Here is a 20,185-nt window from a genome sequence, read left to right on the forward strand (position 1 = left end):
CAACAGGGGTAGCATTCTGGTTGCATGGAAATAAGCAGAAAAACTATGTCAGGATTTTACCTTGGGACAACATAGATGGCCTTACTCTAATTATAACTGTACATAACTACCTAGCTGCATGTTGGGTCAACAGTTGTGCCACATCAGCAATTTTGAGGGGAAAGATTAGGAAAAAAATTATGATCTTCACAGAAACCATTTCAAGAAAAACAGCATATGAGGATAGAGTCCCTGAGGATAACAATGGGATAAGTGTCAAAATATCTCAATCTGATATATGAGATACTCAGACTGCCTAAGCAGAATTCAGTTAAGTCTGTTGTTTTATTCTGGGTTCTAAAATGAAGTAATAGCATCAAAACCTAAGAAATGGATTTGTCAAAAATTCACTTTGTCCTCCTTTTGTGACACTTTTCCAACCAAATCTTCTGATGAGGATATTAACTTTCTTGATATTTTTAGTCAGGTGTCTTGAATGTGAAGAGTCTATGAATGAAGGAAAGAGAATATTACACATGTAAAGCTGATTGTCAAATTGTATTTGGGGCAGGAAATGGAAGTAAGTTAATACTATGTCTCACAAATGTATACTCAATGTTTCTTTTACCAAAATACGGATATTTAGTTTGGAGTAAGAAAGGGAGTTAAACTGTCATCTACAGAGTGAACGGTGCATTCCCCAGCTGAGACAGAGTTTCGCCTCCCACTCTAATCTTCCTTCCTTTCATCAGACTAATTTGTTTTGGCCTGATATTTTCCAACATCAAGGTGAATGTTTTTAGGAAATCTGAAGGAAAAATAGTTTGGCTGGTTTTCATTTGTTGTAGCTCTACATGAAAAATACGGTCTTTTCCATTCATTTTTGGAAGTACATGTAAGAGTAAGAATAGCTATAGGCAGAAGTATCAAAATAGAAGCAATTATCGATCACATTAGGATAAAATACACATTTTTAAAAATATACATTTTTACATTTTTTTACATTACTAATCTACTATTAAGGCTTAGCACTCCAAGACCTAGTGCTCAGAGGGCAAGGACCTTAGCGTAATGGTTTGATGATTTATCTTAATCTTGCCTGTTTAGTAGCTATTTTCTCACATTTCCTTTTTATAACTAATATTTGTGTGTTGGTTTTGGGGGGGTAAAAAGGGAGCAAGGAGCAGATCCCAAATTACTTTAAAATTTACTTTAAAATATTCTATGTTGGTTACAATGGGAAAGCTTTTCAGAAAATATGAAACATGATGTAAAAGCCAAGATCTCTCTGAGAGTGAGTGGGACAAACTCGCCAAAGCTGTATCAGTGTTTTGAATATGTTGCCTAACACCCTAAACAGCTCACATTTCCAGTGTCTGTGATTGGACTTCCAAACCTTTTGTAGATTTATAGCAGATATCTGTTGTGGCTTTGTCATGCCAGCCAGATTATATCTTGCCATTCTACTAAACAATACTGGTTCTGCCTTAAACATGTTAACATATCAGTTTAAAAGATCAGGATATATTGGACCATTGCATTTATGCCTGCATATGCTCATCACATTCTTATGAGAAGCAAGAGACAGGAATTTCAGCACAAATCTGTACTGTTCCCATGTACCCTGGCTATACTAATCCTGGAACGATTTACCATTTAACATATTGCTCATGGTAGAAAGAATTCCATCCAGTTCTATTTGGTAGGCTGTATTCCCTAAGGCAAAATAATATATATATTTTATTACTTTTTTAAAATTAGAATGAACAAGGTTCATCTGATTTCTCTTCAAAAATGTTGTGTCTCAGACTCACATGAACTTTTGGCTATCATGAAATATCCTGACTGCAGGCTATTAGATCAGCCAGAGCAATGGACAGTATCCTTCATTTAGCTCTGCCTTCACCTGAGCTTATAAACTGTAGATTGGTAAAAATTAAATGCCTCCTGCACTCTGAATTTAACCCAAGGTCTGAACCAGTTACGCAGAGTCAACTACAGAAATTCAGACTAATTCAGTGCAGCCACACTCCTTTTTTTGTGATTGCTGGAACATTTTCATTTGTGTTTGTTGGCTCCTTGTAACTTGGAATGTGGTTTGGTAGGCACTGTACAAAAACACGTGGAGTTCCTGCCCACAACCATTTAACATTAAAACCAATAAATTAGGCATAGGCTTGGAAAGGAAAAAAGAACCACAAAATTTATCAAATGCCAAAGTTCAGGGTTCTACCAAATGTCAGATCTGGAAATGAAACTAAAGGTTTCACATTACTAGATGAGAGCCTTAACCTTTAGACATTTCTACCCAAAAGCTCTTGTTCCTCTGTTAAATGCTACCAATTAAAAGAGACCACAACTGACTCCTCCTCCTTTTCATGTACACACAAAACCACATTAGTTAACAACCTCCATGTGTTGCCATTATACATGAAGATTCTTGCTACAATTATAACCTGAAAGACAATAAATTATGAGAAAGTCTGATGCATTCTAACATTCTTATTGTAGTAATATAAAAACCATGAAAAATGTCGTGCCACTGCAGAGATGTCTGTGTTATTGACACAACACCGCACCTTTATCCACAGTTGAAATTTGGTTAGAAATATTTGTGCAACATGCAAAGGAAGAAAGGAACAAATAACTGGTGCAGAGATAAAGAGCACGTGACTGTTCCCTTTGAATTTATAATCACAAAGTGATATATTTCAGCAAACATCCTCTTTGTTGCTTTGTCAGCTGGCTGAAAATGGATTATAAGGTGAGGATGCATAACTTCTCTACGGTCCATTATTTCTTATTATCATCCAGATGGAGTGTGGTTACTAGAGCACCACTAAAAACTCTAATGAATTGCAATGTTTCAGATTACTAATTCTTCAACAGCGTGTATGTATATCAATTATAGACTGTAAAAACAACAACAATCTGACTAATTATGCTAGATCAAATCTGCTCAGCTCAGCTTCCTGTCCCTCCTATTCTGTGTGTTCATGTGGGTGTTCAGTACTGATGCAGTTTCCATTAAACTCTTTCCAAAGCCTCTAATCACCCCTTATAATATCGCAAACATTTAGTATTTCATGGCTTCTCTTGCTTACAAGAAGTATTTAGACAAAAACACACCCATGTTTATGCCATATAAATAATTTTCTCGCTATTCTGTCAGAAATGCAGAGGAGTTTAAATCTCACTTGTTCCTAAGGTAGCTAGAGAGTAGTTTACTTGGGAGGGCCCCAATATTTACCATTAAGTCCTCTATTTAGCAAAGCTCTTCAGGATTTAATTCATTAATACTTTCTCATATTTCTGGGTTTGTGTTTTTTTAATAAGTTACACAGAAACTTGATTCATGCATATGCTTTTCCAGATCGCTCCTTTAGCACTTGCTGAATATGTAAAACAGCTGCAGTGCTGGATTCCACTCTGAAGCCTGGGAATATATTTTTTTTTTTTTTTCCCCCACAAAAAATGGCCAAAGCGCACTGTGGGATGAAGTCACTAGCTTCCTAAAATTGTAATCCTGCTCCAAAGATCATCAACAAAACACAAACAATGTGCATCTGTTATGATCCTTGAAAAATACTAAGGAAGTTCTGCCAATGAAGATCTATTATTTTGAAATGAAAACTAATGCTTCAGATACATCTCTCAAATCTCTCTGATTATGCCACTTCAAGTGCCATTTTGCTACCCCTAGACTTCCCAGAAGAGATAGCAGAGTAACCTCAACATGGATGTAACCATGCAACCTGCCTCCTCCTACCCAAGGAATAGAAAGGGGACAAGGTGCTCAGTGGCACGGACCACATCAGCTCCTACAAGCTCCCACGGGACACCAGCAGGCTCACCTGTGTGTTGGTTCTCAGCAGGACCAGTTTTCAGCCCCTGCTGCAACTCAAACATATGTGACAGTGTTCAACACGCCAACATTCACATGCAAGCACACACACAAGCGTCTTGCACATCACTATTGGACTTCTCTGTTAAAATGACCTTGTGCATGGGGAAAGGGAACATTGGCCAACGACCTCCAAGGGCTGTGACCGTGCCATGGGTGTTGTAAGCATCTCACACACTTGTTTTCCTCTTCTCTCCTCCTTCATTTCATTCATCTTCAGACAAGGAGATTTGATTACAAGTTCCTTTTTGCTTGACCAATCTTCACCCACATTTAATTATTTCAGACTCACATCCTCCAGCCCTTTCAATATTTTCCAATAACAGCACTGATGACAATGGCTTTTTTCAGAACTTTTCTTACCTTACTGACTTGTTTTCCCTTCCCCCCCACTCCCCGGCCCAAGTGCTAATGTAGAAAGATTGTGTGTGATTAACTGGAAAGGTACATTTCCTTTAGGTAAGGTGGACTATCAAGTTAATCAGGAAATGTCTGCATTAATGAGGCACAGTAGTAACCTTCCTTATGCCTCAATTTCCTATTCAAAAATAATGGAGTGGAAGCATCTATCAGATTTTGTGCTTTAAAATGTTTCCAGTCAAGGAGGAAGAAGAAAGGCAAATGAAGATAGTACTTTCACCATATAAAGGAATGATAGCTTGTTCCCATGCCTTTACCAAACAGGTGATCATTCAAACATATCATGTAAAAAAATAATTTCCATACATGGAACATCACTGAAATGGATGGTGAGGTTTTACAATAAGCCTACATGAATTTTAGGCATGAGTCCTAGCGACTTTCAAATGAGACTTACCCTCCTAATTCCCTACTGACTATATTTGGAAGATCCACCCATAAACCTGAGACATCAGAAATGTTCCTTTCATTATGGCTTGCGGCCAGAAAAACACTTAAAGGTAAGCTCGCATTAAGCAACAATAAGGTCAGTGGGACTATCTGATTGCTTAAAATACACCATGTGTTTAAGGTCCCAGATCAGGAAGGACCAAAGGACCTGATTAAATGCTTTTAAAAAATAATTAAGAATTCATCACACCTCACTCTGCCCTCCCGGCCCTTAACCTACTGTCATTTTGAAAGGACACAGATATGACTGCTACTTCCAGTGTTCCAACTTCAGGAACCAATTTAAGGGGCTTTTACCTCAAAACTGACCATCTTCCACTGAGGAAAAACTGACACAGAGCTCAACATAATGCCATTTACATAGAGCTGGACTTTTTTCCAAAGAGAAATTTAGTCTCCAAGCCATCTCCAGTTGTCACATCACCATGTAAAAATCAGCGGCAGATATTTATAACTCCTTTTCCACCAACTTCATCCTATTTCAGTTCTGATTATGCTTCACAATAGAGCTTTGGAATATGCTTTAATTTTCATTACAAACTTTAGAAGAAGTTAAATATTCTTCTCTATTAGAAAATCCTTCATATTATGCAACAAAAATGTAGACCAAATAAAATAAAAGCTTATTAAAATTTCCTTTTTTAAAAAATATCTCTTTCTATTTGTTGACCTCCTCCCTTTTACCTAGTTGCTTAGTTTCCCCTGGAAAAAGAGATAAATTGCTGAAAGTGAGAAAATTGCTCCTTTCTGTCTTTTTTTCTCAATCTTTAAGGAAGATTCTACTTCAATCCTTCTACTATTCTTCCAGTGGTTAATACCAAAAGATGTGGAATTTTTTTTTTAAAACATACTTTAAAGGAATAAAGACAGGAAAAAAGAGGCAGAAAATAAAATTTCTAAGATAAAATATTTTCTCTTTCTTTAGTGTAAGCCTTTATTTTCTTAATGAAAAAGTCCTGATTAAAACACTGGAGCAAGAGCATTTAGCTCAGAATTATATTTCAGTAAGAAAAACTTTTAAAGCCAAAAAATGTCCAACTCCTCTACTGAAATTGATTTCCCTCTGTTTCCTGCAGATGGACTTGATTCAGACCCACAGTGACAACAGGTTCATCTTCCATAAATATCTGAATTAAGATTCATCAGCTCCAAACAATGCCTTTCAAATATGTTAGAGAATATGAAAGCTACCATGTAGCCCTTGTACTTGAGAAAAAAAAAAAAAAAAAACAGTAAAACTTTGGTTTAGTGTTGGACACCCCCGTTCATCTCAATGCCTCACATAATTTGTATGATAACACCATTTCCACAGGGAGCTGAACTTCCCCTGGATGAGTGTACCCCAGCACGTGCATACACATTTTACACTTCAAATATAGAAGTGATATAGGCTGAATGCAGAGCAAACACGCAGCCACTACATCACTGACCACAAAACATCACTAAATGTTAAAGGAAGGTCAACCCTCTACAGAAAGCAAGCTTTCCTAGCTTTGCCTTGCTTAACACATAATAGAGATTTTCAGTTGTACCTTATTCTCCCAGCAACATCAGAGAGATGTAGGGTTTGGAGGGACCTCAAATGATTTCCTGGTCCAATTTCCATACTGAGGCAGGAGCAAGGACACCTGGATCAACCCTGACAGATACTCATCAACGAAGTAGAGTTTACCAACTCGTGGCAGCTTTGCCCATGGTCTGAATCCACCCAGAGCTGAAAAGTTTTGATGGACTTTCTTTCATCCCCTCCTAACTGACCTGACTGCCCTTCAGAAAACACAGGGGACCAGCAATTTTTTTCCTTTTCAAGCACACTCTTTCCATGGTAGAAGTCAATCTTCAAGTTCCCCTTCAGCTTCCATCAACTTAAACCAAAGTCAGCTCCTCCAGCTGTTTCCCTAAGGTCCTGTCTTGTAACAGATTTTTATTGATCTCCTCTCTCTACCGCTGGGCTACAGCTTTCTTAAAGCTCTGTACCCAAAAAAAAAAAAAAAAGGTCTCACCAGCCCTAATCCCAGCAGAATTAATGCCTTCTTCAGCTTGCCTATGACATTGCTCCTGATACTTTCCAGAGTAAGATTTACAGGTTTTAGCCCACTGTTGTTTTACATTCAGTCTGCAGTTACCTGTCACTTCTCCCCTCCCCTCCCTTTTCCTCCAAGATCCTCTCCAGCCTCACAGCAGCAGAGCCAGTTATTCCCTATACTGTGCTTATGCATTTGATTTGCCCTCTGCACACGTGGTGCATTGCATTTGCCTTTACTGACATTCACCTTGCTGATTTCAGGTCACCTTTACAATTTATTGGGATCATTATGGATTCTGATGCTGTCATCTAAACTGCTTGCAACTCTTCTCATAACTCTCCTGATGTACTGCCTCTGTTCTGTCACTCAACTCCGCTAATGAAAGTGTTGAATAAAATCACACATAGGGCAAAGATTTCCCTGGTAAATCCCTCCAGGTTTGACAGTGAAGCCCTTGATTACTTTCTGAGAGAGATTTTTCAATCACTTATCACCAACTTTGTTATGACTGTATTGAGATAATTTTTCACTCATTTGCTATGAGAGCACTATGTAGAAAAGTGTCAGAAGCCTTTAAAAAAGTTCAGATATATCGTATCTACCAAATTTCCCTTTTTCACTAGGCAGTTATCTTGTCAAAGAAAGAAATCAGATTAATTTGCAATGAACTCACCTTGACAAATACATGCTGGCTGCTGACCAGTGGAAGAAAACTAGTTTTAACCATTCATAACCAAAAGATTCCTACTGAAACAGAATTGGATTTTTCTGACCCAGCACTGGCAGAGTGCACAGCAGGTACTCATGGGAGAGATGCCATTTTGGATGCTATCCATCCTTCCTCCAAATTCAAGGGAAAGGGGTAAAGCTCTTTAAGAAGGAACCTGCAGTCATATTCCCATACAGGGTGCACTTCCACCAGTGGAAAATTTCTCCTGACTCTACAAAGGTTCTTGCAGAAAAAGCTGCAAGAAAGATGAATGAAGTTGAGAGATGTTCAGACCCAGTCCTCAGTGCTCTTAGTATTTTCAAGAAGAACATGACATTGTACTACTTCAGACCTACAGAAATGAAGCAATGAGAAACCAAGAACTAGTAACTGTCATCTTCTATCCAACTACCTGGTATCACTTAGTACCACCAAACATGTGAGAGCACCACAGGTGTTAGTGCAATAATGAAACCTCCCACAGATTTGGGCTTTTTTTTTTTCTCTTGCAAAAACAACACAAAAAACACAAAAACAACACAAAAACAACACAAAACCCAAATCTATCAGCCTCTCTGGATGTGCAACAATGTCACACAGTTTTTCAGTTCTGAACATCAACCTAACAAAATCTAGGTAAGGAAATCTCTTGATTGACCTGGAAAAATAATATTTTAAGGCCGGATTTACTGGTATGATCCAATTTTTTTACAATGGGACACTTCCTAAAACAACTTGTCTGGTTGATAAACCATAGCACTTGTCTGCAAGTAAAGCTAGGCCAATATTAAGGAGATTTGAGTTTACCCACTGAAACGCAGTGCCCACTGAGATGCACAGCTCCACTGAAATCAGGCAGGATCTACCTGGGTAACCGGCCTGACTTACTCGGGTAACTCTCCCTTTTGAATGCTAGCCACACATAATTATTATCTCATGAGTATAAAAAATTAAGCTCTGCAGATTTCCAAGGATCTATGTGCAGACACAGGCCTAGATCACGCACTTGGCTTTCTGAAACTTCAGAACAGAAAAACATGAATAATCTCCCTAGCCCCTTCCATCCAAGTGGTATAATACCTTGGCAGTTACCTTTTATCTAAGATTTGTTTATCCCCCTAGCACAATATGCTATAAAGCTGTGCTGTGTCATGGGCTAGTTGGATATATTTGCTGATCTAGTTGGAGTAATTAAAACTTTTTGCTTTCTGCAAGATACAGATGTTATGAGCAATCCAGGACAACCTGATAATCCCTCTGAGACCATTTCAGGTGGTTGCTTGCACTGTGTGTGAGCAAGAGCACTGCGTAAATGTTGATTTTCCACACTTATGTATCATTTCTTTAATATCAGTTTTCATTTGTTTTAAATAACATAGCTCAATAGCATGAAATAACATTTCTTTCTTCATTCTTACCTCTCCCACTCACTGCCCCATATCTCTTGATACCATAAATTCATTTAAACATATCAAGCCAATGATAATAAAAGTAAAGCTTACATAAACACATGCTAGCTATAACCTTGTAAAAAAAAAAAAACAAAAAACCAAACATAAAGCTTCCCAAGGAGATTGTTTTACAGTTTTAAAGCTCTTTATATAAAGATACATGTTTCTGCTATAAACTAGAACCCGAATATCTAAAAATCTACTGTCATGTCAGAGTTAAAGCAAAACAAGATGCCTAGGCCCCCCATGGTGCTTCTGCCAATTATCTTTATTTATCTCTCTTAGACTGAAGTTTCATGAAGAAGTGGACGATGCTCCATCTTTTACTCCCTAAGAGTAACTTGTTTTTTACTGTAAGCTACCAATACATTTATACTCTAAGCCTTTTCCATGCAGCTGTTCAGAGAATATTAAGATTCCCAAGTTCAGCTGCTGTACTGAGACCAATACCCTGCCACCCTGCCACCCTGCCTGGAAACGCTTCATCTGCTCCAGCTATGAGACATAAATGAGATGGCTAACAATTAAAATATATCACAGAAAGATCTTTATATCCTTGGTTTGTAGAGCTGATAGCACTTGGGCTATGGTCCAGCAGTCCAAAAGTGTAAATGCTTTTCCAACAGCACTCATGAGGAGAAAATTCCACTGAAAGGCAACTTCATGTAACTTTCTGTGTCACATCCTTCCGTGTGTGCTGGTGGGTACATGTGAATGAACAGTTTTACCCTCTCCTGATTTGGATGTTGAAGAATTTACCACCTTTCTCATTGCCTCATCTGAAATACTAAACTAATAAATTTATCCCCAGTTTTACTTACAACTTGTATCATTGACTTAGTTGCATAGAAATCTTTACCCCTAGTCTTCTAGGTGACTTGCAGCCTTATGAAAATTTTTTTTTCAAGCTCTGAAATATCAAGATACACTCACTTCAAAGACAAGAGGTAAGGGTGATGCACAGCTTTGCTTCTGCTATTTCATCCAGCAGAATATTGGTGACAAGGCCAAATGCCAACCTGCTCAGAACAAGACAGCTAGAAATACACCCAAATCAGCCCTTCTGGGAGAATCTGTAGCACCTTGTCTCAATGTTTAAAACCACTCTGTGTCAAGCAGTTCCTTACTGCAAGGCAGTTCCACATCACCACCTCCTCCTCTATTAGCCCTACAACTCTTAGAAGTCCATTTACAAACTAATGATTTCCTCCAGACGACCTCCACCTCCCCTAACTAAAATGCTCTGTCTTTGAGATGTCATTATTAATTCACAGCTGAGATTGCAGCCTTTCCGGGTGAATGAATGCTTGTGCAAAGGAGTAGGAGGGAAGCAGTTGCACACAAAAGAGCTCCTAGTTTGGAAGCATGCTTGTGCCCTCAGTGGACCTGAACAGGGCAGTTTTGCCAAACCATGTAGTAGATTCACATGGTACAATTTAGAATTACAGAATCATAGAATGGTTTGGGTTGGAAGGGGCATTAAAGACCATCTAGTTCCAACCCCACTCCCATGGGCAGGGTCCCCTTCCCCCAGCCCAGGGGGCTCCCAGCCCCGTCCAACCTGGCCTTGAACCCTTCCAGGGAGGGGGCACCCACAGCTGCTCTGGGCACCCTGGGCCAGCGCCTCACCACCCCTACAGTGAAGAATTTCTTCCTCACATCTAATCTAAATCTACCCTCTTTCAGTTTAAAACCATTACCCCTCATCCTATCCCTACACCCCCTGATAAAGAGTCCCTCCCCACCTTTCCTGTAGCCCCCTTTAAGTACTGCAAGGCCCCTAGAAGGTCTCCCTGGAGCCTTCTCTTCTCCAGGCTGAACAACCCCAACTCTCTCAGCCTGGCCTCATAAGGGAGAGGTGCTCCAGCCCCCTGCTCATCTTCGTGACCCTCCTCTGGACTCACTCAAGCGGGTCCATGTTCTTCTTATTTTGGGGACCCCAGATCTGGACACAGCACTGCAGATGGGGTCTCACAAGAGCGGAGTAGAGGGGCAGAATCCCCTCCCTCGACCTGCTGGCCACACTTCCCTTGACACAGCCCAGGACACGGTTGGCTTTCTGGGCTGCGAGCACATGCTGCTGGCTCATAGTCAGTCTTCCAGCCACTAATACCCCCAAGTCCTTCTCCTCAGGGCTGCTCTCAGTCCACTCCTCACCCAGCCTGGATTTGTGCTGGGGATTGCCCCGACCCACAGGCAGGACCTTGCCCTTGGCCTTGCTGAACTCCATGAGGTTTGCCCGGGCCCACCTCTCCAGCCTGGCCAGGTCCCTCTGGATGGGATCCCTACCCTCCTGCGTGTCACCCACCACACAGCTCGGGGTTATCAGCAAACTTGTGAGGGTGCACTCGGTCCCACTGCCCACGTCACAGACACAGATGACTATGAAGCAGTGAGGATCTGCTTCATCCCTCCCTCATCGGGCCAAATTCTGCAGGGCATTCAAAACTTTGACAAGTCCAACCTGGTAATAACCTGCAAATGATCCTCCCTGCAGGTTGTCACCCAGTCCTCCAGCCACTTCACACTGATTGCTGTGGAAGCATCCTGCACCCCACCTGCCAAATACAATTTGAATGTTACACCTGTATGTAGCTGAAGCAATTAAGAGTTCACTAGCAGGGCCATGACCTTTTTGAAATAGATTTGAACAAGGCACACATTTTAATAAACTTTAAGGAGCAGCTCAAAAATTGGTACAAGTCCTCTACCACTAAAGAGGTCAAACTCTTCTCCACCTCCTGGACAGGTGGTACAGAGACGTGTCTTTCCCATATCCCAGATTCCTGCAGGAATGGAAAATGCCCTTACACAGAATTGACTCTTGTAGAACACCATTAGAGCAGTGTTGGATTTCAACCATAGCTAAACACTTGAGCCTATAAATTCCTACAAATGTAAAGCCTTCTCACATTACTATCTGTTGCTATAAAAAAATATGATTTCATCTACATTACTGGTAGCGATTTTTGCTAGAAGGTGCTATCTTACACACACATTTTCCTCGGGATCAAAAATTAAATCCTATGGACTCTTGGGATTGCTTGTCTGGAAGTCTGCCAGACAAGTGCTTTCCTACAATTACACACTGTTGTGTCAGTGCGTGGGCTTAGCCACTGCTTAAAAATTTACTAGATAAACCTCCATGATTCATACAAACAGCACTCAAGTGGCTAACTACCATACATTGGCAGGGAACTGACTAATGTTACTTGAACAATGAAAGAACCCACTTGAATAATGCATTAGGTTTTGGCAGATCAATGGAGAGATGACTGACAGCCTGCGGCAGTCCATGTCACAACTCCAAAACAAGAGCTGAGGAACAGCAAGGGAGAGTGTCACAAGCAAGCAGCAGCTTTTCAGCATTGTTCGCCCATTGCTCAATACGGGAGGTTTTAGAACCAGAGGAGGTTCTGATGAGAGCATTTCACCCAACCTCAATAGGAAAGAGCATGTCCTATTCTCTCTGTTTAGTAAAATTAAAAGCAGAGCAGGGTATCAAGAGAACCCACCAATGCTCTCCTTCATCAGCTCTCCCCTGAACAATAACAATTTGGGGTCAAAGTGTCATCAATCACATCTGTTTTCTTCTCCAACCTGCAAATTATCATCCTGGGTATTTCTAAGACAAAAACAAGAAGTCAGAATTTCAAGTAATGAAATCAGAAACTGAGTTTTGGAAAGAGCTCTCTAGAAATTCCTCCGGTAGCTAGCAGAAATGACCAATTTTCCAGAGAAAGTATCCTGTACAATCACCACAACAGATTCTTCTGTTCATACATAAAACCAGTTCGAATTAACAAGACTGTCTTCACCATAATTTAAAACCATCCATTGAAAAATATCTCCCCCACAACCACCTCCCCATAAATCTGGAAGTTAATAGAAGCCAAAGCAAGCTATGCATATGAGATAGAAGTATTTCTCTAAAGCAAGAACAACGAAGAACCCTCTCTCAGCTCTTCTGGGGACTGATGGATGGCTAAAAGATTCCTCTGGGATTTTCACATCCTGAGAAACAGTGAAGTATTCAATGTTCATTGACATTCCTGCCTTCGATATCTTGTTCTGATCTTCCTGTGTAGCAAGGATCACTGGAGCATTTCAGTGGCCAGTGGAATGCACTGGATTTCTGTTACTGCTTAGAAGTGGTATGCACTGGGTTGGGCCCACTCAGTGGGACAAAAAAACTCATCTAAATGCCGTATTTGCAGGGCTAGACTGACTCTGCAGCCTGCTCTATGTCATTCAGAGCAATCTCATTGTTCCACATGGACAAGGGCAAACAGATTGCTCCAGGTTGCACAAGAAGCATGCAGAAGTTTATCAGAGACCTTTTGAGCTGCACGCTGGGAAGCTGGCCACTTTTCTGCCAGTGGAAGCACAGGAGGGAAGAAGGCGTATGGCAGTACACAAAGTCTTGTCGTTTAAACATTCACACTTATTTCTTCAGAAAACCCCATCTCTCCTGAGTTCTGCAAGCTGTTTCACCCTGCCATATTGCGAGCTTCCCCAAAATGCCTTTTCCCTTTTACAGACTTTCTGCTCACTGAAGTCCTGATTGTGCAGAGTTGCAAGTAATGGTGTACAAACCAAAAGTATCTTTCTGGCTTCTTACTTAATACATTTCTTTTTGTAAAAGGCACAAACACAGTTAGTTTTACATCTACATCTATGGCTGTGCTGCAGAAGCCTAAAACCTGCATGTGGACTGAGTTAGAGCAACATGTAGCAGGCAGAGACTGAGTTTCTTCCTAGAGGCTGTGAGCTGACAGAAGATAATGGGAAGTTTACAAGAAAGGTCCTTCCTGAATGATAAACAATTCCTGGTCCATTCAAACTATCTGCCAGATCTACCTATTTGTTCTGTTCTGAGCAGAGAGGAGTTGAAATGACCTATATCAACACAAAAGGAGGTACAAAAATCGGATTTTCAATGCATATTCAGCAACTCCAGACAGCAAATGCAGAATAGGCATTTAAACAATAACCCTTGTAAAAACCTTGCTCCCTTGTCATAGGATGTTTTATGTTTGCTATTTTTAGCTTTTCAAGTGTCAAGAAGCAACAGAAAAAAATATTGCTGAGCAGCACTGGACACCAAGAAAAAGCAAGTGAGGCAAAAAGAAATCAGAAGTAAGCTCCACAAGATGAGTTTAAGTTATTCAAATCTCCTTTTCCTGCAAGACAGGTGATGTGTTTCAGTCTAAATACCCGACCTGATCTGTCCTCAGTGACCAAGTGACAAACCACCAATCAAACTGAAAAGCATCCCCATTCATCCGGGTTTCCCCGGCCACTGCCCCGCACTGAGCAATGCTTTATCAGCAGCTACAGAATCTTGGCTATTTTTAACAAGTACGACATTTTGCAGTCCTGCCCACTAGAAGGATTTGCAAATCTCTCCAAGTATTCCTCCCAGGTCCTGATAACTTTGCCCGAGTGAATAGGAAACTTTGGGCTTGCAGAACAAGCCCTGCTAGCTGACAGCGCAGTGAAGATTTTCTTTCATATCTGCAGTTTGCATGAGTAGGCAGCTGGGACTGTGATGAATTACTATCTCCGATTCCAGTGCTAAATTTAAGACATTTATTTGGCACAGTCTGTCAGGAAAGACGCTGCCAATACCAACTATTGGTATTAGCAAACTTCTTCAGGAAAACTACCAAAGGTATTTCACAGTCTCTCTCTGCTTATAACAGGAGTTAGTCGAAGGACCAGAGGTTTTATTGATTGAATTGTAATTGAATTTTGCTGAATGGTTATCTCAAAACATGTTTTCAAAATAAAAAATGAAACAACTTGTTTTGAAAACAACTCAAAAAATTTTCAGTTCTTAGTTACACCTTTGGGGGGGGGGGGCGCAAATTCTTCTCCCAAGCTCACTGGCCACTTTGACTGCCTGAGTAATTTCACTCTCCGTTGCCTATTTGTTGTGCCTTCCTGTTCCATTTTGTTGTTCATACTGCCACGTTTTCAACAGCTGGCAATGCATGCATGTTTACACAATCCTGCAGGTCTAATCTCTGCAGAAATATTGCAAGCATAAAGCCCATAACCAGTATCTATTTGGAAGTTGGGATATTTTCTAACCAGTACTCAACTAACCAAGCAACTCTTTCAGATTTCAGGAGCAGTCATCATACCAATGTGCATTAATTGAAAATCTTTAAATCTTCACTGATGTTTGCAAAAGATTAAATCCTTTGATCATCACTGAGCATTTTTACACTTGCAAATAATCTAAAAAGAAGGCTTCTTCTATCTGTAGCCTTCCTGCATGCCACAATGCTCTTCACACCACTCACGAGAGAAGCCACATTTATTTTGACAGCATTATTTTTATGCAATATGCAACTTAACTGTCCTTTTGCCATGCTGCTTGAATTTTAGTTTCTACTTCTGACTTTGCCCAAAAGTCTATAAAGCTACTCGTGGTTTCCCAACTACTAAGCTTACAGGTACTACTTACAAATTTGACATGTATATTTAATAATTTTGTAGGTAAAACTTATGAAAACTATTAAAATCAGCCAGTGCCACATACACAGATTGTTGTAAATGTCAGCTTTGATACTGCTGTGTGTACTCCCCATCTTTAACATCTGTTTCAGAGATGAAAAAGCAAGAGTACAATCCACCTAGAACAAATACAAAGTAGATTACAAGTTCCATTTCCTTCTCACTTACAGAGGCCATGTATCTATTTTTAAAAAATTAATATCAACATCATTATCATTATTCATTATGTTTTTATGGCTCTTACCCCACTCTAAACTATGGCTGTTTAGTTCTTTCTGTGGTACCCTTTTCTGCAGGGCAACGGAATTCCCCACAAAAGACAAGGGAGTAAATATTACAATATTTAAAATGTTCTATATCCACTTTATTCTCCAATTCCCCAGCCTTCTGTAAATAACACAAAGCAGTTTCAACAAATGGCTAATCAGCACCTATAGGTTTTCTACACGTAGCTGCAATAGCTCATTAATGCTCTAGCTTGGGGATTTGCTTTTTATGGACTTCGAAATGTTTTGAAACACATCAACCCATCATGTAAAGATGCTGTTCAGCAGAAATTTCACTGCATCACGCTGCAAGAAAAGTCCTAAAACTGCAACATCTCTTTTTAAAAAGCATTAAAAAATCTCCAAACAAATGGTTTTAATCTTCTAAAGACCTAGAAAGACTGTAGCAAGAAAACTTCCTTTTTATAGTTCACTATTTCTCTGAGATGATCTTAAAGTGTTAGCTGAGATAATTATCAGAGAGCTTATGCAGATCTTATTTTCAAAAGGTTTTGTTTGCTCTCTTGTTGCATAATTGCTTAGTGTTTGCACGGAGCTCAGAAAATAGAAAGCATCAGAGAAATACCAGGAATTATTTATTTAACAGAAAAATAATTCTCCCAAATGATATTAACATTTTCAGCAGTCTTCACTATATTTTGAAGATTTCTGTTAATCTGGAGAGCTGCTCACTGATCTAACTTTATCAGTACATGAAATGAGAAATGTGCCTTACCACTATTGTTTTTAGACTATTTCAGCAGAGCTGTAAAACAGCAGGAAGCAGAGAAAAGGTACAATATAGTGCCTTATGATTTCCTTCACTTCTAGCTTTGCTGGTGGCGAAGGTCACCACATTCAGGAGATAAAATCAAGATTTGTTGTAAGTCAAATCAGTGCCATAAAAGTACACAATCATGTTATGGAATCACTAAATGTTTTGAGAATTGTCTAAAAACCACTTCAGACATTTCCAAGCCTATGCAAGCTTATAAGCAAAACTCAGACAGATGACCTGAATTTGAAAATACATTGTAACTTTTAAGCAAATTCCAGCCAAGACCTTTCAAAAACTATCAAAGCCATCTTTCCAGTGTAATGAAGAGGCCCTGAACTCAATATAAAATTGTCGTCAGGCACACTTATGTACATACTACACTTAATCTCACAAACAATTTAAAAGCTACAGCAACTACACAATTTCAATTCCTGTTTCCAATAATTCCAAGTTCATTTCATAATTATTTACGGGTACTTCAGATTGTTTAGGATGTCAAGAAAGCTTACAGCAAGTGTGCTATGCAACCATCATACTAGCTATACAACTACCTTCTCCTTAAACAAAGTAAAATCAAATTCTACTTACAGCCAACCATCATCATGGCCACCGAAAAAATCTTCTCTCCATCAGTTGTTGGCGCTATGTTTCCAAATCCTATCGTTGTAAGGCTTGTCATGGTAAAGTAGAGAGAGGATATGTACAAGGAGTCTTTACTGGGTCCTCCTTCCCACTGCCCTGAGCCAGTGGTGTTGTATCGATATGGTGTCCCGATACTCAGCGCCAACTGGTAGAGCCAGCTATCTGTTTTGATTGTATTAGTGACTTCATCTATAACTTCGTAGTCCCCGATGCTGTACCATATGCAGGCTAGCCAGTGGGCCACCAGTCCAAATACACACACCAACAGTACCAGTACAGCAGCACCATATTCCAGATAATGGTCCAACTTCCTGGCAACTCGACCAAGTCGCAGAAGACGCACCACTTTTAAGGAACTGAAGAGGCTACTGATCCCCTAGAAAAGAATAAAAATCATTACTTCACCTGAAATATCCTGCTGGTTAACACAGAAGGCTATGCAGTGATTCCTGCATTTGCTTTAAATCTTTCTATACAATTTTTCATGCCCCAGATGACAGAATAAAAGATCAAACTCTCCTCCCTCTCCAGTACTTTTGTCCTCATCAGGGTAAATCAAGTTTGGCACTCATTAGGTAGATAAATTACTTCATTCAAGCTCAGTCTTCCCAAGTAACAGAAGAGTTCTGTGGGATCCAAGATGAGAAATGGTATGTTTATTACAAAAAGGAGTGATCCAGTACTTTGCCAGTGTGAGGTAAACAGGAGATTCTGCTTTGACCTCAAGGACATCAAACGTGGAGGGAGTGCAGTCACAGATGGAACCATACCATCCAAGTGGAGTCTTCTCAAAGCCTCTCCGAGAACAATATTCTACTAAAACCAACCAGAGGATTGCTATTCTGGCCAAAAGTGTGGTCCATCTACTTCAACAACCCACTGCATTAACAGATGCTCAAGAGAAACATCAGAAAATAATTGTAATGGGTAACTACAGAGAAATCTGCCTATTGTTCCTCTCATCCACCAGAGAGTAGCTGGGTAACTTCCTCTAGTCCAACAGTCTCCACCTCATATTATCCTTCACTGCAGCTAATATAACTATGGATGTTTTGGTATATATAAGAAGTCTCACTGACTGAACACGGAACAACTGTGGGCACATCATCTTTCTGAGCGAGGTTAATACAGATGACATGGCACTGACAATAAAACCACATGCCTTTGCATATAGGGTTAATTTTCTTTCCAATCTACAAACATTGCAGATATCTTCCTAAAGCAAGTATTTGTACGGTGTTTTTTTTCATGCAAGATAAACAAAGTAGGGGCAAATGGCAGTAAAAATATTTAGGGAATAGAAGCACAGGAACCATCAAAAAGTTAATAGAAATATCTAAGAGGGAGAAAGAAATATGTATGTCCTCCCCAATGCACAAATGGTTTGCAATGTATTTTAATAGAGTTTATAGATGCAGAAAGAGAAGAAAAATATGGTCCTGATCTATTGCAATCCCATGATATACCTAACCTGCATTAAATTAATTAGTGGCTCAAAATAGAAGGTTTGTAAAAGAAGGTTTCTAATATAAAACATTCAGAAGCTGAAGACATTTAATTTAAAGTAGAAATTAAGACATAGAAAGCAATGAGGCAAACATTCCTAGTTACTGTGCCAAGATTAAATTGCCCTTTTCTATGCATCATTATCAAATCAGTCTAGTCAAAACACTGGCTAATTATATTATCAAACAGTAAAAGACTGGAGTTTCTGGAGTTTTCCATACCAGAAAAACATTAATCTCTTTTGCACCTCTGTTTCTTTTCACAACTAACATTTGAAGGGTAACATACATCTGATATTTCTAGATGTAATCTGATTAACAAAGTTCTTGTATGCTTTTCAAATCCTGTTGGAATTTGTTTCAGATCCCCAAATCTTCAATAAATTGAAGTTCTATATTTGCATTCAAGCTCTCATGATGACTAATACCATTGAGGGAAGTGGAATTTTCCCATTTTGATTTCTCTATTTTGCATTTACACAAGACACAGGTCTAGTTTATAATTCTTATTTCCATCTATTTGCCTTGGGACATATGTCTGTGAAACACTCTGAACTGCCAGCTTGTCCAATAAACTGGGAAGTCCCTTATAATGTTCATTACACAATGGACTGGGGTGAATGGACTACTGAATGAGGGTCACACCCCACAGAAACAACATTTATATTAGAAAACTACAGAGTAGTTTAATGATGTATTTCATGAAATCAATCTGCAGTGTGTTTCAGTGAATTAACCCTGATTCTGAAAGCTTTCAATTTGCTGTGAAATCAGAGGGAGAAAACAGCAGGGTGGTTTTTTTGTAGGATCAGGTCCTAATTCATTGGTCAAGGAGATTCACATTATTTCCATTTTACTTGAAGAGTCACTGTTCATTAACAAGATTAAGGCTAGGGAAGGAGTTAGAGACCTGGAATCTAAACTTAGGAGTTCCCTTTTTGCACCCAGTAGTTTAAGTTCATCCCAGTGGCAAGGTTTACACTGCACTTTCTACTCCATAAACCCAAACCACAAACCAAATCAACCCTTGATCAGGAGTTTACAGTCTGATGCTCCATCCTCCATCCATATTACATCTTCTCTCTCTAAGTACATGGACAGTTCAGCAGTTGTACATCTAATATAAAACTACAGCATTTATTTCAAAGTCTAGGAGAAAGTTTGTGCTGTGATTATTTTTTTTTCCTAAGCACAGATAACAATCACATCTCTTATGTATAAAAGAGAAAAATTTCATTTTAGCTGACACTGAAATGTATTCTTTTCAAAGAGTAATTAATTTAAATAAGTTTCACTGTAAGTCTTAAAGCCAGTTCTGTCTAACCCAATACTTTAACGCAGAAAAAATCAGAGATATATTTGAGCATTTGCATTTCACGTCTAATCTTGCAAAATATGAAGACAATATTGGAAGCTTTAAAAGCCTGTTCCGTAAAGCACTACCTTGAAAAAAGCAATTAAGCACATACTAAATGAAAATGTGATGCATTGCACTGTTTAAGTACTGGATTGGGTCAAGCTGCTACCTT

At 39.4% G+C, this 20,185-nt stretch overlaps 1 protein-coding gene across 1 annotated transcript in view; it reads right to left on the reverse strand.

Annotated features, from left to right (window-relative positions):
- Positions 1-20,185, reverse strand: part of KCNH5 (potassium voltage-gated channel subfamily H member 5) — a 162,292-nt gene that overhangs the window by 82,611 nt on the left and 59,496 nt on the right. Inside the window, exon 7 of the mRNA XM_032996364.2 lies at positions 17,098-17,527. Within this exon, the coding sequence (XP_032852255.2) occupies positions 17,098-17,527 (430 nt within the window). The remainder of the gene's footprint in view (positions 1-17,097; positions 17,528-20,185) is intronic.

The sequence above is a fragment of the Tyto alba genome, unplaced genomic scaffold (assembly GCF_018691265.1).
Source record: "Tyto alba isolate M040663 unplaced genomic scaffold, T.alba_DEE_v4.0 Super-Scaffold_29, whole genome shotgun sequence".
Lineage (NCBI taxonomy): Eukaryota > Metazoa > Chordata > Aves > Strigiformes > Tytonidae > Tyto > Tyto alba.